Raw genomic sequence first — 24,912 nt, forward strand, 5'->3', positions numbered from 1 at the left:
CGCGTATCATACCCTTAACTCAGGCCTACTAGGGACTACTGAGACACAAGATACGTAACGCCAACAATGATTCCCTAAATTCTAACATCTGGGATGAGACTCTTCAGCATCAAAAATCATCAGCGAGGAAGTATTTAATTGACTCTCTTGAAGTGCTGGGCCTATCCAACTTATGGGACATTCCAACAGACCACGTGACGTTTAAAAAAACAGCCAAAAAAGTAGTTAGACTTATCTCTACAATTGAAGACAAGGAGGCCCTGACAAAAAAAGCACACGGTTGGGTAATCCTTAATGATTATGGTCCAATGCAACCACAGGCTTACCTCAACGTGGGCATGAACTTAAGAATGAAAGAGACATTTTTAAAAATGCGTCTGGGCGTAATCCCAGTATATCCTCACCTACCGCCCTGGATAAGGAAAAATCTTCAACCACAATGCCGTCTGTGTAAAGCAGGAAAGGAAGACCTTGTCCATGCAGTGTGCATCTGCCCCAAACTGAAAGATCTGAGATGCAAATTCCTGCGAGACTCCTTCAAATCTTATGGTATACGGACATGCAGACAGGCAGTCAAACTTTGCTTCAATCCCAGCAAAACAAAACTAAACTGTCAGGTCGTAAAATTCTTTGAACTGGCCGGAGTCAGATATATGAGTGCTTGAGGACTGTTGATTTTAACAATGCTACACTTTAATCTGAATCAACTTGGCAAACTCACAGGACAGAGAGAACTTTTAAATATCCTTTGGTTAATTGTCTTTGCAATTTTTAATTGTCCTTTTAATGTTTTTTATTCGATTTGTAAAGATTTTAATTAATCATGTACAAATCAATACTTACTTACTTACTTACTGAGACACATACGTGTAGCTCTACCAGAGGTGTGTGGATTTCAAAGAGTTTAGAAGATAGACTGCTGGCACCAACCTGTCGAGGCTGACTGCTCCCCAGGACCAGCTTAGAGCTGCCAACTCAAGCGCCGACAGTGGAGGCATCGCTCCGGATATATTGATATTTTATACGGCGCCCACCGCAAACTGAAGTTTGATTTGCTCCTTTTATCATGGGTGTGACTAGCAAGCAAAATAAATCCTCTATTGGCCCTGTCCAGTTTCAAACATGACTGACAGATTTCTGCACCCTACACTGGACCCACCAGGCTATGTTTCTGCGTTGAATCTAGCCCAGAGATATGCTTATTTCTGATTCATTAAGTCATCCAGTGGTGCTCATAAAATGCTTCTGGTGAGCGACATCTGGAGATACAGCTCGATGGTGCACCGTGACACAGGTTAAGTATTGTGGTCTCAGTGGAATGCTGATTTCCCCACAGGGGGCAATTTAGGCAAAATGAAACTAAAACACCATGCATCTCAGCCAATGAACACTGCTCTCATGCTGTTTATAATAGTAACAGCATAAGAGCAGTGCGAGTATTGTCTGGGACAGGTGACCACAGCTCTTCATCTGAGACTGATGGGACTGTGTTATTTGTCCAGCTCACTGACAGCTATGTCTAGGGAAGCCATAAACTGCGCATGTCGGGTTGGCCATAAGCAAAATACCGGCCAACCGGACATGTGCAGTTCAGTCAAACAGCCCTAGCGGCCGGTCGGCAACAAAGCCACGCCTACTCCTGTCTGCCGGTAGAGGCAGCTCTGTGTGGTGGCATACATACAGTTTGTATGTATGGTTTGATGCACTGCATGTAAGTAATGTAATGGCTGCAGTCAGGGGGTCAACGCCCCTATGTAGAAACCGCCGCTCTTTCTGAAGATAATCAAAAGAAAAAGACGAATTGCCTATAACTGTGTTTATTGATAAAAACGTTCATAAATATGATTGTTAAAATAAAATTGCATGCATTTATTTTCATGCAGTGCTGGATATCATTGTCAGCTGTTTCCCTTTGGGAAAGCTATATAGTAATTTGTAGCTTGCAAGACCAAAACCATGCAATGGTAAATACATAATGTGTGCATGATCGGATAACAATCTATTTTCTGGACTAAAATGTGATGCTGCCTCACCTTGCTCTGGAAATATTGTAAGTGCAGAGTCGAACTCCTCTGTTTCATTAAGCCTGGCACAGTGCTTCACGCTATTTCACATCAAAGCTTAAGGAAATCTAAAAGGTGCAGGTTCCAGTTGCAGGTGTTCCAGTGAACACCCAGATCAAAGGGCTGTGCCACACTTCTCCAGTTTTCAAAGAACGTTTATTCTATCATTCCGCTTAAGATCAGATTATTTTCCAAAAAAAACAACAACAAAAGATTGGTGAAAGGAGAAGTCATGATCTGGCAAACATCCCAATGCCCTATTATGATGACATATTAGAATCGTGGGCTTATTAATTGTTTTTTATCCACTGATTAATAGTTGTTGCTGCAAATAAAAAGCAGCCGGTGTAGGGAGACCCAGGGGAAATGGTCAGAGACAAGGGCGAAGCCACAATTTGTGTAGAAGGTGCAGTGGCACCAGGGTCTAGAGCCCCGAGGGGCCCATTGATCCCTGAGAATTGCTGTATTGTACTACCCCAACAGCAGTCAAAGGGGCTATTTTCTCTGCTTGTACCAGGGCCTATTGCTTCCTTGCTACGTTACTGCTGGAGACAGTGTCCTTTAGAGAAAACAGGGCGAGGGCGGGAGGTTCTGAAGGCTGAGGGTACATGAATAACCAAAAGCAATATAATAAGAGCTTTTCATACTGCACCTGCTGTGGGACTGTTAGTAACACTTTGAATTGCATTTTACTTCATGATAGGCTCTTTGAGATTTAAATCTTAATTGTAAAGTGCTGAGCACATATATTATTACATTCTTATACACATTCAGTAATGCAATATGTTCTTACTCTGACTGACTGTTCCCAGAAGAGGTTTTATAGTATGGTGATGCTGAATGCACAGCTGTCACACAATAGCTCCAATGTGTTTAGTTACTACTAGCGTGCCACTTAGTTGGACATTCTCCACTGCTTCAGTTAGCCGCCCATTCAAAATGTTCACATTATCAAAGGGAAAATGTATTTAGTAAAACAAATCCAAAGAAGTCCTCGTGGGATTCAACCTACTACCTAATTTCTCATTATAGTAAATATAATAGCCTTGCAAATCTGTCCCAAGCGTAGGTTAACTTAATACACAATTACGACTAATGGATTTCACCATGTAATGCTGATTGTCTCTGTTGGACTTGGCCCTTTTTGCAGGGTCATCATTAAACTTTTTGCCTTTCTCCTAGCCTTTTTTCTGACATGGTGTTGGTGGTTTTAGGACTCTGGGCACTTTAGCACTGATGTCCAGTGTAAAGTGGGTGTGCTCTCTGTGTTAAATATGGTAAGATTGGGCTACACCTGTTTTGGCCTATTTAATTTACCTGTCAGTCCCTTGTAAAGTGGTATCTAATATACCCAGGGCTGGTAAATTAAATGCTACTGGTGGGCTTGCAGCGCTGATTGCGCCACCCACCAAAGTAGCCTTTCAAACCTACCTCAGGCCTCTGCCATTGCAGGGCCTGTGCGCGCAGTGTTACTGTCGCTGTGACGTGGCACCTAAAGTGTGTGTCATGTCTGTGACCCCCTTTTACTGCATGTCAGTCACCCCTAAGGTAGGCCTTAGCTAGCCCTATGGGCAGGGTGCATCGTAGTTAAAGAATGGACATGTGCCTTCAGTGTGTGACATGTCCTGGTAGTGACTAACATCCATTTTGGTTTCTCACTACTGTGGGGCTGCTCTCCCATAGGAATGCATTGGGGATTCCCTGATAAGTGTTTCAGTGGTAATTCCTAATATGGGAGGCGCAGCGTGGTGAAGTTTGGTATGTTTGGAATATTGATAATAAATGCTACGCAATGGTGTGCGCAAATTTATTATAACTATTTCAGAAATGCCACTTTTAGAGGTTGACATTTCTGTGTGCTATGTGTCTGCCTGCCTGATGTGAATTGCATGTCTGGCTTGTGAGTGACAGGGGCTGGGAGGTGTGTGTGGCTCCAGGAGGGGCAGGGTGAGTCAGTACTAGGCTGAATGGGACATCTGCATAGGGAGTAGTGGGAGGAGTAATCCCCTGACCCTGAATAGATCTGTGCCTAGCCTGGACAATGCTGGCTCCACCCCCTGTGGTGTGTCTGATCATCTAGCCCCCACCTGACAAAGGGGAAGAGGAGCTTGGAAAACAAAGATCCCCCTGTACCAGTTGCATCTGGTTCCCCCAATCCCTACACTGCATACAAAGGAATGCCTAATATAAATATAGAGGCTGTGACCCTATGAAGTTGTTCTGTGCTGGTGTGCTGTTCCTGGACCTTTGGGGGCTTGCTGCAGCTGGGGCCCAGGAGGAACCGCAACGCGGGCTTGCCTCCCTGCTGGAGGGCCCTGTGTGCTGGCCTCCCTGGGCTCAGCTATGCCCCCTGAACATTAAGTACTGTTATTCCTGCCTGCTGGATTCCTTGTGGGACATCAAGCGCCTCGTGAGCGCTATATTTCAATTACTAGCCGAGGAGAGAGGAGCCTGTTTTCCTGCAGTTGCAGCGCTGTGGGAAGTTTCCTGGAGGGAATCCCGGCGTGAGGGGTTCCCCCCGTGCCTGGGGATAGAACGGGAGCCCGCCCCGCTTTTCTGCCGCATTTGTTGCATTTCAGTGAGGCGGGAGCCCACCCCACCTTTATGGTTCTCGAGGCGGGAGCCCATCCCGCATGGTAGTGTGCACAACGAGCGGGTGCCCACCCTGCAATTTTGCTCATTTTATCCCAGGTGCCCACATTGCTTATGCGCTGTTGTGGCGTGTGCCCACCCCGCACTTATGGAAGGAATCACAGCCGCGGCTGGGTCAAAGCTAAAGGAATCTCCTGGCCGCTTCTGAACGTGACCCGGAAGCCAGGCGGCCTTGCCTGACTCTGGGTGGGGCCATGAGGGAAGAGGCCCTGGCTGCCAATAGCAGCGCGACAAAGACCCGGAAGCTGGAAGGTAGAGAGAGAGGAAGGCGGTGTCTGCTCGAGCAGGGCTCCTGTGTGCCGGTGGGAGCCCTGTGTGTGTCCATGAAGTCTGCAGAAGACTGTCCCCTTGCATTGGAGCAGGCAGAGGAGGTCCGGGTGTAGCGGGACTGACGGGGCACATTGTCTGTCCCCGGAGGCCAGTGGAAGGCCGGAAAGAACCCGGAGGAGTCTGCCAGCAGCCCCGGTGAGTGGGGGGGGCAGAACGGGTGCATTTTCGGTGCTCGCGAGGCACCGTGCTGACAGTGCCTGTGTCTTTCAGCAGCCCCGCAGGAGAGCAGGCCGCTGCAACTTGGGGGCACATTTGTTTTTCAAGAGTCCTGGAGAGGGACTCAGGCCCAGTGGTCCCAGTGCTTATTTCACTTACCAGCTGCACCGCAGGTCGCGGGCAGCTGCGATGCGGGGCCGTTCTTCTCTAAGGAGGAATAAGGATGAGTTGCACCCTGGCCCCCCCCTTGCGTTACGAGACCAGTAAGGACCACAAATTTGGCAGTGGCTACCTGTGAGAAGTCTACGGGGAGAACATTGGGTATCGCCATAGGAGCGCAGAGGCCGTGCTAATTGTTGTTCTGTACTCCTGGTCAGGTGAGGTTGATCTTGCCTAGATGCTGTGCCCTGATGTGAGAAGGTTTTGGATATTATGTTGGCAGGATCTGGCACCATGGGAACAGTGATGTGATGGTAATTTGTGCCCTAGCCATTCGTGTGCATTGCGCCCTGATGTCATGCTGTCTCATACAGGGGGATTCACAGAGATTCGGTTTATGCCTAAATGTGAAATACTGCACTGTTGCAGATGTCCAGCCTAATGTGAAGCCTCATGTGATTCATGCCCCATGATTACTTCGTAATGTGTTTATGCTGATGAGGTTTGGGCCGAATATGTTTGATGCGTAATGCGATTTAGGCGTAATATGGTTTAGGCCTAATGAGATGCATAATATGTTTTTAGGCTTGTGATACCTAATGTGTAATGTATTTATGCTTAGGATGTTATGCATAATGTGTTTATGCTGGTGAGGCATAGTGCATAATGTGTTTATGCTAATGAGGTTTGGGCCTAATGTGGATATGCCTAATGTCATGCTATGATATCTTAGGATTGTGTCTAATGCTGATGTGATAATGCTTAGGTCATTACGGTATCAGTAGTTACCGGCTGTGTTTTAGATTTACTTACCTGATCTGAGCGTTCTGACTGTGGCCTGATTGGCCTGGTCCTGTATATAATCCCCTCTGAATATTGCCTAGTGCCAGTTGGCATAGTGTAAATGTGTGATTATGTTTCTAATGTGTTTATGATAATACAAAGGCTATTTGTTATATAACTTTGTGTGGAGTTTCTTTTGTAGTATGTTGCTGCTGTGTGTGTGTTGCGCAAACGCTTTACACATTGCCTCTGAGATAAGCCTGACTGCTCATGCCAAGCTACCAAGGGGGTGAGCAGGGGTTATCTTCAGTGTGTAACTCCCTTGCCCTGACTAGAGTGGTGGTTTCTGCCTGCCTTAGCCAACCAGAAATCCCATTGCTAACAGTCTCTGTGTTTAAAATGATTATATAATAAAAAGTATGGTGGACATGGGAGCATCGTAATGAACCAGGATTTGTTAGTAGGGAAGGCAGGAAGGAAAGAGGCATTTGGGGTTACAGTGGTGGAGGAGTGAATAAGAAGGCTGCAGACCGGAGTTTGAGAAGTAGTCACATCCCAATGTAGTTGGTGGAGGAGGGAACCACATTAAGGCTGGGGCTGAGGAGGTTGCACTGTATAAAGATACCTACTATTGCTGCACTCAGCCACTTACCACCCCCTCGGATCCCTATCCGGCCTTATACTTTTATCTGAAGGTCCTCCCTACTGAAAGTTTTACTGGGGTAGTGACCTATCGGCCTCCTGGACCTAGAAAATTGTTCAATCACGATTTTAGTCATCTAATTGAGCCCTGTCTGGCTAGATCTAACATTAATCTCTTAGACGATTTTAATTTTCACCTATAGAAGATGCTGTGTACTGAGACGCAAGCATTCCTAGAAACTATGGATTCCTGTGGTCTCTCACAGCTGGTTATGAGTCCCACACATATAGCAGGACATACTCTGGATGTCATCTTTTCTAATGACCTACGGATTGAAGTGGAGGAATCGATCCAACTCTCTTGGTCCGATTACTATGCCATTCCATTTCTGCTGCAAATGGAGCTGCTCATTTAGGTCCCAATATCAAGAATAGGGTGGAGTTGAAAAGAAACCTCAGCCTTATTAACAAGGAGGCCCTTCTTAACATACTTAGGGATTATGTACAGCCCTCCCACCTGGACGTTAATTTAGCCTACTCAGACTTCTCTCACTGGATTTTGGCAGCTCTGGACTCCCTGGCACCACTCAAAGAGCACTATACGGCTAGAAAACGCCCCCCGGCTCCTTGGTTCTCAGAGAGACTGAGAAAGCTTCGACAGGGATGCCAAAAGGCATCCCTGTCTAAGGCAGGAAAGGAAAGGGCGCCGCGAGCTCAAACCTGCCGAAAGAGATCTGCACAAGCTTAGATTGAGAGAGTATAAAACTGCCGTCATTGAGAAAAGGGATCATTTTATTTTAAGATGACAGAGTCCCTAAAGTCTGCAAGAGAACTTTTTACTGTGATCAACTCTCTTCTGGCCTCCTCAGCCTCTGCTTGTACTGATGTTTCACAGGTTCTTTGTGACAAAATGGCGTGCTTTTTTCAGGATAAAATCAAGGAAATACATTCCTCCCTGGAGAGCCTCAATGCTGGAGGATCCTTTATAGATCCTCCTCTAGATTCCCCGGTTGGGGACCACTGCGCAGCACCGGGGGACAAAGGTCATTTTTGGTCCTTTCCCCCTCTTTTGCAAGAGGATACAGAGCGGATGTTAAATGGAATCAAGTCTGGTTCCCCACTGGAGCACTGCCCAGTGAAAATGTTGAAGTTGGGAAGCGAGGCTATTGTTCCTCATCTGACCACACTTCCTAATACTGTCATTAAATCTGGGCAGTATCCCATCGCGTGGAAAACTGCGGTGGTTAAACCCCTCTTAAAAAAGTCCTCTTTGGATCCAGCTGAATTAAAAAATTACTGTCCCATCTCCCTATTACCCGTACCAGCGGAAATCTTGGAAAAGCATCTGAACTTCCATCTCAGCACGTACCTGGAGGAACATTAATTGCTCGATGGCTCGCAGCATGGGTTCAGGGGTGAGCATAGTACTGAGACGGCATTAACCTCCGTACTTAACAACATCAGAAGTCATGTGGATGCCGGTCCCAGGACTTTGCTTATCCTTCTGGACCTTACAGCAGCCTTCGATACCATCTCTTCCCTAAGATTGGTTGGGAGGTTTAGGGAAATTGGGATTACGGGCCTTGCCCTGAATCTGCTCACCTCATTTCTTACGGACCGGTCACAAAGGGTCAAGATGGGCCAATTCTACTCAGCTCCCAATCCGTTGTTCTGTGGAGTTCCTCAGGGGTCCTCATTGAGCCCGACCCTTTTTAATGTCAATGTGGCCCCTCTTGCCAGGGTGGTAAGATCATTTGGGTTAGAAGTGTTATCTTATGCTGATGACACTCAAATTATGGTATCTATCACTGACAGTGTGGAAGCATCAGCGGCGAATTGGGATTTGCGTGTTTATTTACATCATGTAATGTTGCAGGCTTCTTTGGAGATGTGAGTAGGCAGGATATAGACTAGTGAAATTCACAGTGGGGAGAGGGTACCCTCTGCTGGGCTTTTTTTAGGAGCTGGCAGGGTCTCTGTACTGAGGCACAGCAAGTAGACAGTTCCAGGCTTGGGGAAACTGGGGGGAATAAAGTTCAGGAAATATTTTGACGCTTTTGATCCACAAGATCTGTGCAGTCATGCATAATGATAAAGACTTTGTCATTATGTGTAACTGCAGAACCCTTGTGAACGAACAATAGCTGTGTAATTTCAGCTCCCCATTTTTGATAATGATTTTTTATTGATCTGCAGTTAGAACATTGCAAGGGCAATGCAAGTAGGGCAGATTACACTGTGTTAAAACTCACAGATTCATACATAGAAATACAATATTAAAGAGTCAGAAGTACATGCACACTTGCCTGGAGTGATCAGTAAAATTAGCCTCTATGCCGGTTTTACTCTAAAGGAGCCTCAAATGTGGCTTTGGTGCATAAAACCCTACAAAACTCTTCTGTAAATGGGAAACACTATAGGTGATTGGTTAAGGCCTTTACCATCAGCATAGCACCAGCTCTTCTCCATTGCTTCCTCGTTGCAAGGCAAAGCCGGTTTGAGCTCTTTCCCCTTTAATAGAGCTCTGAAAAGAAAAGAAAGGAAAAGCTCAAATCATTATCTCTTCAGTGGTGATGTCCGGATTCAGGGTTCTGACCACCTTTGGCAACAGGGCACTCTCTGTCTGCAATGATTCAGTTTGTTTATAAACTATTCACATTCCCCTTACATCCTTTCCTTGACCACAGCTCATACTACCATGTCCTATGGTGCACTGCAACCTGTTATGCATCATTAATCAGGGTTGTGAGCAAGCCCATGTTCAATCTCCAAACTCTTCCACAAAAGGCAGATATCTCCAGATACAACACCACCACTTGAGACCAACTGGACCACATTGCATTGAAGAGACCCACTGTGTCGTTCTGGCTCTAATATTTTCTCTGAGGATGGGCAGAGGCCTATATGCACCAACCCTTTCCAGATCTCAACCTCAAATTCTCTCTAATATGCTCTCCTGGAACATGGGGTTCTCTAAATATTACCACCAGGTCCAGGATTTAGCCTTGTGACATATTGTCTTTTTGGGCAAATGTTTGCTGAATGTTTAGGAGCCCCTTCTACGTGCTGTGAATTATGCTTACATATACTTTAGTTTGTGTTTGCGTTATAAGAACAGATTCACCTAAATTGTGTTTTATTACAAGCCTGTTATGCATCACAATAATAATGTAATAATGTAATGACTACTATAACATATTATCTAAAAAAGGTTCACTTAAATACCCTCCCTTATATTTAAATTATCTTAAATTATACCAGTTTGCACACTGCAGATTTTAACAGTTCGACAGAAGCTTCGCTTATTCAGTCAGTCAAAAGTCTTTATTCGGTTTAAGTGCAAACCATAAAAGCATACTACAATAAATAGATGTAAAAATACAAGTTTCAATATAAATAATCACTACAGCTAAAAAACACATTGACACAAATTGATTGAACAGGGCAACGTATCCAATTTAAGACATTAAAAAAAGGGTACAGTTCATTTCCTCAAGGTACGAATTACCGCAGATAGAAAAATTCGCAATATTAAAAGTTTCCCAGACATTATTTAACATCTGGAGGTATAGAAAGGCAGGTCTCACCTGTACAAAGCCTTTGTTTCTTAATATAGGGAATAAGAAGCGTTTCCTAATATCAATAAAGTGCTCACAGAAGAAGAAAAAATGAGTCATATCCTGTAGGGAGAAATTATCACAGGAACAGGGGCCAAGATCCGCAGCCTTTTTCCAGCCTTTCTTATCTCCAAACAGGAGATGTAGTTGATTTAATCTAAATCTAGTCAGGAGGAAACGGTGATTTGCATTTGTGACAAACCCTAAGTATGGTTCCATGGACGGTGTTGTTTTACAGAGCTGGTGTGCCCTAACGGTGCCCTTAACCAGCTCGTTCCCTTCCCTATCCATGGTAGATATGTGCATAAATGTTTCTTTACACCATTTGATGTCACCTTTTACCAGGGCCTCTGGAGACTGATATAATTCAGGTCTGCCTAGCTTAATAGCCAGGTTCTGAATATATTTCAGCCAGGGTATACGCAACCCATAATCTAGCAATATACAGTCATTCAGAATTATGTGATTCAGCTGTAGATCCGGGTTAAGCCAAATGCTAATCCATTTCAATAATGGGGCCAGGGCGATACTATCTTCTAAAAAACCAATTCCAAGTTCCTGATGTACATTATAGTTAGCAGTTGAGATCGGGACTGAAAGGAGGTTTTTTAAGAACCTATCCTCCACAATCTGGAGGCTTTTAGCATTTTTGATGCCCCAGATCTCAGCTCCATACAATGCCAAGGAAAGACACTTGGCTTGATAAACTTGGATAAGGGCCCTCATTGGTCTAGCACCTAGCTTTCTTGCAAAACCCAGAACACCAACAGTTGCTTTTGAAAAAACAATCTTTTTTGCTAATATTTGGGTTACCCAAGAACCTTGGTCGTCAAAAAGAACGCCCAAATAAGGAAATGATGATACCTTGGATAATCGGTGACCCCCACATTTAAAGGTTTTAGATTTAGCGGATTTAGGGCCGATGACCATAACATGCGATTTAGCAAAATTGACAGATAAATCCAAGGCCTTCATAAAACCAGCAAATGAATCAAGCAGTAACTGAAGGCCCACTCCTGTTCTTGCGACTAGGGCGGCGTCATCAGCATATAAAAGTGCAGGGATTAGACATTTCCCTGCACGAGGGATATCATTACATGAGGCGATTAGGGTATTGTCTAGTTCATTTATGTACAGTGCGAATAGAAGAGGTGCCAAAATGCACCCTTGTCTGACCCCATTTAATATGGGTATGTCTTTTGTACAGTTACCCCTTTGGTCATAGCGAACTGTTTCCGATAACTCTCTATGTAAATCCGCTAAGAAGTATACGATGTCTTTGTCTACTCCATGGGCTAGGAGCAGGGACCATAGTTTTGACCTATTTACACGGTCAAAAGCCGATGACAAATCCATGAAGGCTACCAATAAGGTTCCCTTCTTGGCCACCGTGTATTTGCCAATTAATAGTTGTAAATTAAGACATTGATCTATGGTACCCATCCCTTTTCTAAATCCGTACTGGATCTTAGAGAGTGTTCCTGTTTCCTCTGGCCAACCGTTCAGTTGGGCAAGGACAACCCTCCCCAGTACTTTCACGGAGGAATCTATAAGGGAGATTGGACGGTAACAGCTCGGATCGCCTCTATCACCCTTTTTGAAAATGGGGATTATGACAGATTTCGCCCAAGTCGACGGTAGGCCCAGTTGACATGCGTTTACGAAAACATTAAATAAAATTTTTGACCAGGATTTTATATCTGATTTAAAAAGATCTGCTGGGACTCACTTCGCTTATTCAATTTCCATTCAATTTTCAGAGATTGTAAAGTTTTTTCTACTGAAAAATGCCCATAGAAACATATATAAGTTGCAGGCACCAATGTCTAGGTTTTCTTCCTGGAACTCCTATGTGACTTACAATATCCCTATACATGACACTCAAGTGTAATTTATCCCATCAATGGTGCAAAGGTCGCATGCATCAGGCAGTGCTTGAATCATCAGTGGTTATGATCACCAAATGTGAGATTGGGGATTACCCAGTCACGGAAGGCAGTGGTATTATAGTTATCCCACGCTGGACACAAATGGAGCACTAATCCTGGAGAACTTCTTTTCTTGGATTAGAGACAATTATATGTTGATTGTCGAAGAGCTTCTTTAATAGTAAGGAGAATAATTATAATAAAAATGATGATGATGATAATAATAGGGTATCCCTAAGTTGGATAACAAATTTCTTACAGCTTATGCAAAAAATTTCACAGAAACACAAATTCTATGGTCTTGACAAAAATGATAACTTTGGCCTTCTAATGTATGTTAGTAAAACCTTTTTGTTAATTCACAAATGTGTACATTGGCACCTAAACAAAGCATGCTTAACTTATTGTTTTGCTTACATCTCCTTTGGAAATAGTTTTTAGTAAAAAATAAGGGACTACCTCCAATTTATGTTACCCTGTTCATGTTTGCTTTACTTATGTGTACCTTACTTATCTGTAGTGCTAGAATGTTTTGAACAATGACTTTATTTCTCTTTCGATATTCATTTCTTCAAATAAATCATGTTTCCCACGTAAGCCACTCTTTACGCTGATTGATCCACTTCCCCGCACTTTCCACCCCACCTATACCTTAATGATTTAGGTGTAGTTAGGAATTACCATAGGGGTTCCAAGTCTATTTTAATAGAAGGCAATACGGGGCGGGCGGTGGACTCTGCTCACCTGTCACTCCCCTTTTGGACCCGGTTACCATTGTCCCTGATGGGAAAGACTTCTATCTCAAAAATGCTCATACTCCCTCGACGTCTTTATACTTCATAGCCATTCTGGTGGTTCTGAGCAAATCTTTCTTCAGTGACCTGCAGCAATTACTTACTGTGCTGGTATTGAGTGACGGTAGGTGTTGGATTGCACCCAGTGATGTATATGCCCTGCTGGAGGAGGGTGGCTGGGGGCGTCTAACTATGAGTTGTATTCTGCTGTGGCACAACTGCAATGGCCGATGCACTAGTTGTGCCAGATGCCGACCCCGGAGAGCGGTGAGATATTGGAGGAACTAGCAGGGCAATCTCTTCTGCACTGGCTACTTGGCACTACTCCACCTGGCGATGCGGGCAGCATACCACTATGAGTGGCTGCGTGGTGCTGGAGGCAGTACCTACACGGGAACAGTAGGACAACATGCCTGAGACTCCCTATTTGGATAATCCCAAAATGTACTTCAGTTCACACATTGTATAGGACAGGCGACTGGACGGAGGTGGGGGACATGTCTGGGCGGATCTAATGACGAATGGTAAACTGAGTACCTTTGACAACTTGACAACACAACGCAATTTCTGTTACACTCAGCCCTGAAAAGAGTGATGGTGCCCTGTAGGAAACAGATCAGAATGTGCCCCTCACGGTGGCACCACTAGAGGTGATATTGTCCAATGGGGGAACTACGAAGGCCATAAAGTATATTTACAGGGCGTTCCGGCAACATTATTTTAAAGGGACTTCGGGGCACAAGGTGGGGCTGAGCATTGGACACTGACATATATGATAAGACCTGGGCCCGATGCTTACACTCCGTCAAACAGGTTTCGAGGAATACAAGATTTAGACTTGTCCAATGTAATTACGTCTATCACACTTGTATGACCCAGGAGAGAATTCGGATGATGTATCTGGGAGCAAGAACCTCACGTCCTCGAGGCATGGTTAACACTACAGACCAAATGGTGTGGTCCTGTCCGACGATATCCCTGTTTTGGTCACAGGTAGTACAATGCTTATCAGAGGTGAATGCCTACATCCTCCCGCTGGACCCCCTCCCTTGCTTGTTAGATGTGAGACCTCTTAATAAAAGACAAAGGGCCTCGCGCGCTTCTAAAGTCTGGCCTTGATTTTGACGAAAATATGTATAGCCATGAATTGGAAATCTGATGTAGTTCCACTCTTAAACCTATGGTGCACTGAAGTGGTCTAGCGGACTAGGGCAGAGATGGTGGTTTGCACTGCTCTACAGTATAGGGGAGTCGAGACGGACTCCCTGGAACTCTGGGATGCCTATTTGGACAAACTAGATCCTAAAACAGATGAGCGCCCCTTGTGAACAGAGGGAGTGCCTTGTACTGGACCAGTGTTCAGGGGCAGGAGAAAAGTGTGAGGGGCTCTGACCTGCTAAGGATGGGCATGGGAGAATATGTTGACTGTCAAAGACCCATTGGAAAGAATGGCAGGATGGATGGTGATGGATGTGGCCGCGTCCAGCGGTAAGGACGGACAGGATGGTTGTCTTCGGGGAAAGATGAGGAGGCAGTGGCACATGCCATGCTGTTTCAGTCATTATAGTAGTGGAATTTACTGTTTTAGAAAAAAAATTATTTTAAATATAGTGGCAATATATCACTGCCTACGGAAGCAACAGCCCGCTCTTGGGGTTGCTGGTTGACGGACTACTCTGTACATAGGGCCTTAATGTATCAAATTGCAGTGGTTAATTTGTAAACAAATAAATGCCGGGCTCTCTTCAGGAGCCAGCCTGCACCAGCCCATTTCTCATGTTAGCGCAGCCTAAAACAGAACCAAATACAGAACCATGAAAGTGGGGACAGGATGTGGTTTAATGGCCAGAGTTGTCGACTTCAGAACTGGAGAACCAGGTTCGAGTGTCGGCGTCGGCTCAACATCCTATGATTCTGGCCAAATCACTTAATCTTCCCGTAAATTGATGTGTCCTTAATTGGTGCTCATGAAAAGCGCTGATGTTGATGATTAAGTGACAGTGCTGAGCACCGTAAACCACCGGCTCAGTTTAAGCACTGACACATTGTTTCCTTACTGTCTGAATAGAACACCGACATAAGATGCTTATTTGTCCCAGCAAAAAAAGTGTTTCAAGTCTACTTTTAAAACTGTTTTGAATACACCCAAAATAATTAATGAATTAGCAAAATTAGTACTGAATGTCCTTGACCACTGCTCGCGCACTCCATTTGTTATGCATTTTATTGCCCGCCCTTTCAACGTACAACGTAAATTATACAGTGCTTGAATAAGCTAGGCATTAGTTTCCCCATGCTTAAGTGGTAAGTTGTGCATGTGTAAGTTACAGCTTTTCTTGAGGAAGACACAGTCACAGAAAAATCTTTGAGAGCTGCTTCATAGTCTCAGTGTCTAAGTAGCCCAAAGCAGGCCACCAATTCCCCTGTCTAAAGATAGTGCTCTCTGATGGTTCCATCAAAGACCTATACACCAGCCACCTTCTAGTTTAGAAGCGAACCCCAAAGAGCAGAGCAATGGTGGAGGAAAGAGAGATTGGGCGAACTCCTAAAGTGAGGTGGAAGAAGCAGGCAGATGAGCAGTGCAATTGAGGGAGAAAGCAGAGAAAGATGGGGGGAAAAGCAGAGGTAAACAGAGGATTGAGGAGGAATAGAGAAAGGTAGGGAGAAGGTGAAAAGCAGGGAAAATAGAGAGAGGAAACAGAGAAATAAGAAATTAGCGGCGCCTGGGGCAAGAATAAGAAAGATAGAAAGGGGAAATGGAGGCGACAAGAAGGAAGGGGTTGAGAGGGAAAGAGAGAGAAGTGAGAAAGTGACTGAAAGACAGCCAGTGTTAAGAGCAGGAGAGACAATTCTTGTAGGACCAGGTTCACAGTATTTCCACCTTAAAGAAAGATTTATTTCTACCCATTAGAGGAGTAAATCTCAGACTCTTTTCAGGATGAGAATCTACCTGCAAAGGGTTTGCATATATCCACAACCCTGCTTACCAGCTATGTCAGGTCTTCCCATTTTGAAATGCTTGCACACCACCTCCTGTAAGACTCAGTGAAGTCTAACAAGTATTGATCGGCAGCCATCCAAACGCACTACTGTGTCCAGTTAAAACTCATCCTCTCCGCGTAAATGGTTTCTCCTGTTTTGCAACCAAATTGATATAGCGATTCATAGTTGAATGGGAGTCCTGTTTTATCAGTGTCCATCATGTGGTTCTTTTGGGGCATATCTTGTCCAAGGATGTATCTTTCTTCAGGCGGGAAGCTCTGCTTTGTGTCCAAGTTGACTGTTTTGCTGTTTGAATCAGTGGCTCCAGTTATATCAGATCTGCATGCCTTAGAAATTGCCTCTTGGGGTTTTATATTATACAGCCATTCACTTTTTCCAGGTTTGCACGGACCACATTAGGGGGTTTTCTGTTTGTCTCACAGAACCGCAAAGACTTAGATCTTCATAAAGGCTATTTTTTATTTGTCTGCAGAAAACGACTCTCAATCCGTGAAGCCCTTTCGCACCCATGGATCACGGTAAGGGTTATTGTGAGGACAAAAACCTTCCTAATTCTGTCTTGCCTTTGTTTTTGCTGCTTCTCTTTGTTTGCTTTATATAAATGCATGTTGTGGGGTGTGCATTACAATAGGACCAAGACATTTGCAAAGCTAAACTAGTATTTTAACTTTGAACTACTAACAGAGCATATTTTAATACGTGTTGGTGACTATTTTAAATATAAACATTTTTTATTGACACGTGCTTGTTTGAGTGACATGATGTTTTATACTACCCTCTCTATTAAAAATCATCTTTTGATATACTTGGCATGTCTAATAAGGTTTTTTTTAGTGCAGGTGTGTACAAAGTTTTCATGTAACATTTTGGGATGGATCCAATTGTATTAACAATAACTGGTTTTACCTACAGCAACACTGTAGGTAAACACTTAAATGGAAGTTTGGCGTGTGCACTAACTTACACGCTTGCGATTGGTATTTGGAGGATAAGCAGCGCATAGTCGCAGCTCGTACCTCCATTTGCCATATGTGAGCGTTCCCTGTTGATCACGTTACTTTGGATAACAATGCATGAATACAGCGACAGAGAAGCAAAGCGGTGCCGGATCCTTTAAACAGCAGCTCGCTCTGCACCCCTGTCCAAGCATGGAGTTGAGTTTGTGCTAACGCGATCGCTTACCGACACTGTGAATAATGACCTATTCTTCTGTCTGAAGACTCATCAGTCGAAAGAAGAAACCAAAGTCACTGAAAGTAAAAAGTTTGTGCAAAGACAGCTGAAGATCAAGCGTTTGAAGGAGTACACCATCAAATCCCACTCGAGCATGCCTCCCAACAACACCTACATCAACTTTGAACGGTTTGCCCAGGTGGTGGAAGACATAACCGAGATGGAATCAAGCTTCGGGAGGCTTGCCGTGTCTCACGACTCCTTGCAGGAAGATATTGATGCTCTGATTTCAATATATAATGAGAAGGAAGCCTGGTACAAAGAGGAGAATGAGAACGTCCGGCATGAGCTGTCGCAACTCCGGTATGAATACCGTAAAGTGGAGTCAATGAAGAAACATCTGCAAGATGACATCAAGATTGTAGGTTCGAACGTCACAAATGTTACTGCAAAGTACACAGAGCTGAATTCCCAGTTTGAATCTCTAGGTAAAGAGATCGCAGAAGAACTCAAGTTTGTCCAGGATGTCATGAATGGCTTCCACGTGGAGGACGGGCATGGGGGAGGCCTGAAAGGAAGCTTTGCATCCGTATTTAACAAGGATGGCAGTCAGTCTATCATGGATCTTCTAAATAGATCCTGCAGTGAGGAATTTCTTGCAGGCTTGAACCTTGAGGTGACCGAAACAAGCCCTTAGGAGCAGGGACTGATCAGGCTACAGAAACACATTCATCATGTGTGTCACCTGTGCTTCACTAGTAGGGGTTATTTAAGGTAACATGCCTGGAGAAGGTAAAAATAAAACAGCTGTACCAAATCTTCATTTAGAAATGGTGCTAAAACCAGCAAAACATAATGATTTTCATAATTTTCTCTTTGTTTTAGTAGGCATGGGATTAGTGTCAGGATAAGGCGGTGATACCATATCTGTGCCAGTAGTCCCTGTGGTGGATATGTATGCAGTCAGCCTGATCTTACCTGGAGCACTTTTGTCCACCAAGATCCCCTACTTTAAACTAAAGGTGAAGATCCCTTATTTTAAACTATCTAAATGCCAAACAATTGCGCTAGGAGGTCCCTTAATCCATACTAAACTCCGTTATCAACCTTAAATACTTTCTCCAAATTAAGTATTTTTTTTACCAAAGCATAATTATCTGAAATATTATGTCCTGCAACAAAAAGTGGAAGTTTGGACATAGAGGCACATTTCCCTGGAACAGAATCCTGCCCTTTTCATAAAAAATGCTTTTGTGTGTCCTGAAACGCCAGTTTCATTTTTAGTTCATACATGTTTGCTCCCCAAACAGTGGCTTGTCATTTTCACCAATCACTCTTGTATTACTCCCACACGTAGAGAGATTCTGTCTTTCATGTCATGTAAGTTTACCATAAAATACTAGGGATGTACATCATGTGGTAGGCATTTTAACCACCAATATACAAGGGATAATTTGAATGATGTTAAGAATGGCCACAACTAAGTCGAGGACGAGCACCACTGTGAGAGTGTCACTGGTACGAGCGTACAGCCACAATTATATCAAGAATGCCCACAATATATTAAGGAAGAGCCACTATAATGCTAGAGGATGTGGTCAAGAGTACCCACATTATGTCAAGGATGGACCACTAATTTGTCGTGGGTACTCAGAATGTTTGCTGAGATGCCCACTGTATCGCGGAGATGGGCCACCATTATGCCAAGGACAGTCAAAGTGTTGCCAAGAAGGATCAAAATATGTCACGTATGGGCTATTGGTGTGCCATGGATAGCGATGCTGTCACACTTAGTGTCAAGGGTGATTCGGTATTTACAACAGGGACAGCGAGAATGTTTCTAAGAATGCTCTCTTTATGTCAACAGACATAAAGTGAGTCACTAGTATTCCAGGGATAACTAGAATGTTACCAGTCATGCCAACTGTATGTCAAGAACCGCCCATGGTTATGGCAGAGATAGCTAGAATGTTACTAAGAAAGCCATCTCTATGTCCGCTATGGGACACTGTTATGCCAGGTATGGCTAGAATGTTTCCTAAGGTTTCCACTGTATGTAAAGGATAGGTCAATGTTGTGTTAAGGTTGATGAGAATGTCAGCAAGGATGCTCAATATATGTCAAGGATATGTCACCATTATGCCAGAGAGAGCCAGAATGTTGCCAAGAATCCCGACGATACACCTAGTATGGCCACTGATATGCCAGGAATAGCCAATATATTGTTGCACAAATTTCCATTAATCTTCTAGCCAGACCCTTCCAGCAATAAGCAAGAGCAGGTACACACAGGCTAGCTCATTCACACATGCACAGATTCTGTCTCACAGCTTGTGTCACCCTCCCAGCGTACCTCCTGGATGGCAGCAGTCATCCCATCCCGGTATCCTTTGCTCCTGGTTCAGTGTTTTCGTCCTCTTGTGCCCATGGCAGCAATCGCATATGATGGGAGCAAGGAGCTGCTTACCTCAGGACCAGGAAGCCATGTGGTGCAAGGACTACTGAGTGCTCAGGAGACGGGGAGCTGCCGGCCGCATGTCTCTGCCTTTGAGACTTGAAAAGGTGTATCAACTACATGGAGTGTGCCCGGGATCAGAGGGAGGACGCAGAGAGCTAACACACCATGAGTTAGATGGAAGGCTAGGCGCAGCTAGAAAAGACAGGAGGAGGCAGGCCGTGGTGATAGTAGAGGCGCGTGTGGCTGATTCATGCTCTGTCTCTCTAACAGATGTTATCACTGGCTGACCCTCTGATGAGTTATCGAATGAGAGGAGGACGTATAGATCTGTGGGCTGATCTCACCTCACTCTTGTTGGTTGTCAACATTGCAACTTTACATCTGATTTTGTTGACAATCTATCCATCTTCTATCAGTCCACTCTTTTTCAAGTGGAAATTGATCAATTTTGTTAAGAAGCTTTTATTTTAAGATGACTTCAAAAGCTTCAGCTAAGAAACCCTATTTTATAGTTTGTAGATTGGCAATTCTGTGTTAACAGGAATTTATTTTGATAATATTCCCATGCTAAAAAAAAAAATCAGTAAAGAGGGATATGTCTGTTTAGAGTATCTCCTGTTGATTTTGTGCTAAGGTTTCTGGATCTTGAATTCATATTCGTGTTTATTGTAATGTTTTTTCTATTTTGTTTGTGGGCGTTTAATGAAATCACTGTTGGATTCAGCGAATGATAATCAAATGCTGTCTTTTCTATTGGTCTCTACGTGTTCAGATATTCGTAATTCTCTGATCTTATTTTTTAGGAAGTTTAAATTACTTTTGTAATGTCTAATGTATTACGCATGTACTTTTTCTTTTTTATTGTATGTGTATTGGTTGATGTCATTTATTAAGATACTCAGTAAACCAAATTAAAAAAATGTCCTCAGCTCAGCATGGAACATTCTTTCAATATACACTGTAAATATAATAGATAAAGCAGTACTTCTGCCTACAAATGTCAGCCGGATATTGTCTGAAAGAATTCACAGTTCTCAGGTACAAACGTTTCCTATTGGGTAAATATCCCACACAAAACAAAACTATATACACATTTTTAAAATAACGTTTTCTCACCAAAGTACCAGCTTTTTATTTTTAATAAATCCTCAATTTTTTCCCTACAATACCAGGTTGGTATTTTCATCGATTACTCATGCGTACTACTGCCCCACTTGGATAGGACCTGACTAAAATGCCCATGTAAAAGCAGTGGGCGGTCACTGTATCAACTATAGCAACAGTAACGGCAAAGATGTTGGCAGTATCCAAATCATAGCCATCTGATACAGTGGCCAACATGACGGCAAGGATTTCCACAATATGCCAATCAAAGTCATGTTATGCCTGGACAACAATAATGCCCTAAATTGCCCGAAATATCCTGTGGACTACCGCTTTACACCAGTGCCACCAGAATTTGTAGAAGTGCTAGAATATGTAAAGGTTGGCCACCATACTGCCAAGAGTGCTGTCAGTATAAGAGTCACCCTCTGGAGATGCCAACATAATGTATAGAATGCCCATCCCATTTTTTTCCAATATAATTTGAAGTTCAGTCTATTTTCCTCTCATCTCCACCTCTGCTGCATTCAATCTACTCTATTTCCTAGTTTCTCTTCCCTCCATTTCCCCATACACTCTCTTATCTGAATCTCTTCTTCAATCCTGCCTTTATCTCCCTGTTTCACATGTATCGCCCTTCTCACCCCACAGACTCTTTCTGCTATCCCACAGCTCCTGAGCAGAAAAAAAGAAACCGGGGTAGGCTCAAAATGAGAGACTGCGATATGATTGAGAGAGTGAAGAGATAGAGTCAAAGTGGGAGGAGACCAATGACAAAGACCATTGGATGAAAAGCTAAAGGAGAAAGATTCATACCAGAAAGAAATGAGAAGCCTTCATTCTTGGTCATTGATGAGTTCTTTCTTTTCATATTCCCTTGTTCATTTATTACATTCTTTTTTCATTATTTCCTTTCATTTGGTCATTCCTTTTCATATTTTTGACCGGTAAATTTAGGATTTTCCCACTGCCTTGACAAAACGAAAATGTGGCCTGTGTACCCCAGATACGACAGAACTCAAACATCTTAATATATCATAGGCATGCGAGATGGCTACAAGTTGATAAACATGGCAGTTGTTTTATGCAGTATTGAACAGTTACAATGCAGCAAAATGGGTTCACAGTGCTTTGCTTTGATTACACACCTTAAACCAAGCTGATCACCTAGGCAATCCCAGCTTAGTTTTTAGGCACAGACATCCCCCAGGATTTCTCCCATATTTCATGTGCTCGCTCTCATTTCATGGCAGAGTCGTAAGTCAAAAAGCATCTGATATAACTATTGTGTACAAAAATATCTTCCCTGTTACATCTGCATCTTTACTGTTGTTATAAGAAAAAGGGATGTGTTGCACTATGCACTATGTTCAATATCTCAAGCCTGCTTGAGTGATGATGCGTGAATTGAGTTGAGTGTTGGATGATGGCTGAGTGAGTCAATAGAGGTCCTGAGGCTGAGCAGACAATCCCTTGCTCCTGATGGAGTGTCGTATTCACGTCTATGTCATACATACTACTTCCTCATACAGCGTATGCGTAACTATATGGAATAAAGAATATAGAAGGATACTAAGTGAACTGGTAAGTCCTACCTCGTGCCTACAAAGGAACTTGCTTCGCAACAGTCTCGTTGGGTGTAAAAGTTACATTATTAACTTTAATGAGGTGATATTTTTGGACACAATATTCAGGATATGATATTTCTGTCAGATGATATTTAATCCACAACATTCTTGTACCAAACCTGCAAAAATATGGTCAGTCATTAGGTTAAGATTTGGTGTTATTTTTTTAAGTTTTTATTCTCGACCTATATGCTGCCAGTGGCAAAAAGTTTGCTAATATTGCAAAAAAAAGACAAGTAAACCTTTTGAAATGTTTGATTCTGAAAAGTACACATTTTTTAGAGGTGTTCGTGAACAGTCTGACACTTTAGGCCACTATGAAACATGTTATCAAATTCATGTGTTGTAAACATTTGGATTGTGTGTTTTATGAGTATATTCTGCCTCAAATGAAGCAAAATAACTGGATCAGAAAATATCTTAGGGATTGTGTGTGCCGAATTAGGTTAGGTTTAATAACAATTTACCCAAAGATGCCTATTTTCTATAGGAAAAAACGCTTTTTTAAATAATAAATTGGTCAGGCCTACTGCCTTTGTTGTAATCTTTCATAATCAATAGATCAGGCCAATAGCCATGAATCTTAGCCTGTCTCCATAATCAACGTATTCCTGCTGTATTGAGCATAAGTTTCTCACATTTGAAAAACTGCAACACCAGAAGCACACAACCTCTGCCCAGTCAAATACTGTGCTCAAGGATATCAGCATGTGGGAGCAGCCAAAACTTGCCTCAGAACTTTTATTAAAGATTTTTCTGTTCATCCCATATGGTATAGCTACAGGTGTGCAGTCAAGCCAGACCTGAAAAGGACATTCTCCTGCACCTCAGAGGAGTAAGTTTCTGACCCTTTCCAGTGTGGTAGCTTACTTGGAGATAGCTACAACCCTGGGAGTCTCTGGATGATCACCCCCTTTTACCATGCCCTTTCTGGAATACTCACGGCACATCCCTGTCGAGGAACTCAGTAATTCTGCATCAAGATGGGGACGGGGAGAGAACACTTTGAACATTGGTTAGGGTTCAGGGGAATGAGAAAATCCATAGGAAAAATATTTTTCTTATAGGTAAAATAAAAAAACAGCCCTTTTAAAAGGGAATTGCAAAAACAGTAACACAGGTGAGAAACGTGGAATTTGACAAACGATTTCCACAACTAATCCTGGGAACTTGTGACTACCACAGATTCCCAGATGGAGTTGTGCAATCCTTTTTGAATCCCAGGATAGCTGGAAATTTACTGAAGGATATTTCTGACTGAAATCTACAGCAGGATATTTCTGACTGGTGTTTGTGACTCTAGCGCAGCCTATGTTCAGAGAAGCTATGAAATGAGTACCTGCTACGCTCCCTCCTTCTTGTCATGGTCTGGCTTCACAGCACAGTTGGTGGCTGACAATTATGTGAGCATCACTAGAGAGGGACTTAGACTCCGACCACATGTTGGGACATGGAGCTCGTTTTGATTGAGCAGAAATTGTGCGCTTCCACAAAAAGAGTGCTTGCCCTCCAAGCAGCTGTGATAGTTTTGTTTATTTATCCAGCTGCCTAAGCTTGAGCTCTCAGGGGCGCGCACATGACACTGTAATGCTACTAAATTGTGCTAGATAACTAGATAACTTTGGTTGTTTTTCTCTGGCAGCAGCACAGACGGGCGCAGGGCAGTCTTTAACAAGCATTGATTTTTACAATTGGCTTGACAGTGCAACTGTCACCAGACCTTTTTACCTCCTCCAATGTTATTCTACAGCTCTTTGCTGCCACACAAATGTGTATCTATTCCCATGCTGCTTACATGCAATCCTTCCAATTACCATATAGAATTACTTTAAAGCCAGATGTGTTGGCATTGCCAATGCTTGTTCATTTTCTTGCAGTTGGTAGCTCCCCATTTGTTGTTTCAGCGCCAAGATGTCACTCATCTCCTCATGTTTCAGCCTTGCTATTTGCCCCGTGTACATCTTAAAATCAAATATGACACAGAACCGTAATAGGAGTGCAGTACCGAGTGTGTGTGGAAGCTTTTGAGGACTTTATGATCCCAGTACAGTTATTACTTTATTACTCAATGCCACCTCGATATTTACACTCTTATTAACGTGTTGTATATTTTTTAAAGCTTCTTCAACACTCTGTTAAAATGTAATACTGAAACATGCATTATTAAAAAATAGTAGAATACATTTTAGGAGATTTTTCTGGCCTACCAGATCAAATTGTTGAGGTATGACAGCCGAGCAGAATGCATGTTTGGTCATTTAGAGTCTACCTTGACCTTAGCACCTGCTGGCCTTTGCATGTGTGCTTTTTGTTTAAAGCCAGCTTACCCTTCAAGCTATGAGAGGCCTGAAGCATATTCCTTGAACAGGACCACTTTTTTTTTTTTTTTAGAGTCTGTTAGGCTGTCTGCCACAAAACTCAA

General features: G+C 43.3%; 1 protein-coding gene and 1 long non-coding RNA gene across 2 annotated transcripts in view; one reads left to right on the forward strand and one right to left on the reverse strand.

Moving 5' to 3' along the window:
• The window catches only part of DAPK2 (death associated protein kinase 2), a 409,280-nt gene extending 388,589 nt beyond the window's left edge, over positions 1-20,691 (forward strand). The window contains exons 9-10 of the mRNA XM_085643726.1: positions 16,600-16,645; positions 17,347-20,691. Coding sequence (XP_085499852.1) covers positions 16,600-16,645; positions 17,347-17,997 — 697 coding nt within the window. The 3' untranslated portion in view covers positions 17,998-20,691. The remainder of the gene's footprint in view (positions 1-16,599; positions 16,646-17,346) is intronic.
• LOC146859972 (uncharacterized) overlaps positions 1-23,873 on the reverse strand; it is a 108,096-nt gene extending 84,223 nt beyond the window's left edge. Inside the window, exons 1-2 of the long non-coding RNA XR_014978747.1 lie at positions 23,830-23,873; positions 9,227-9,309 (exon numbers count right to left, since the gene is read on the reverse strand). This is a non-coding gene — a long non-coding RNA (uncharacterized LOC146859972). The remainder of the gene's footprint in view (positions 1-9,226; positions 9,310-23,829) is intronic.
• Positions 23,874-24,912: the final 1,039 nt, after the last annotated feature.

Source organism: Triturus cristatus, chromosome 3_1 (genome assembly GCF_964204655.1).
Source record: "Triturus cristatus chromosome 3_1, aTriCri1.1, whole genome shotgun sequence".
Classification (NCBI taxonomy): Eukaryota; Metazoa; Chordata; class Amphibia; order Caudata; family Salamandridae; genus Triturus; species Triturus cristatus.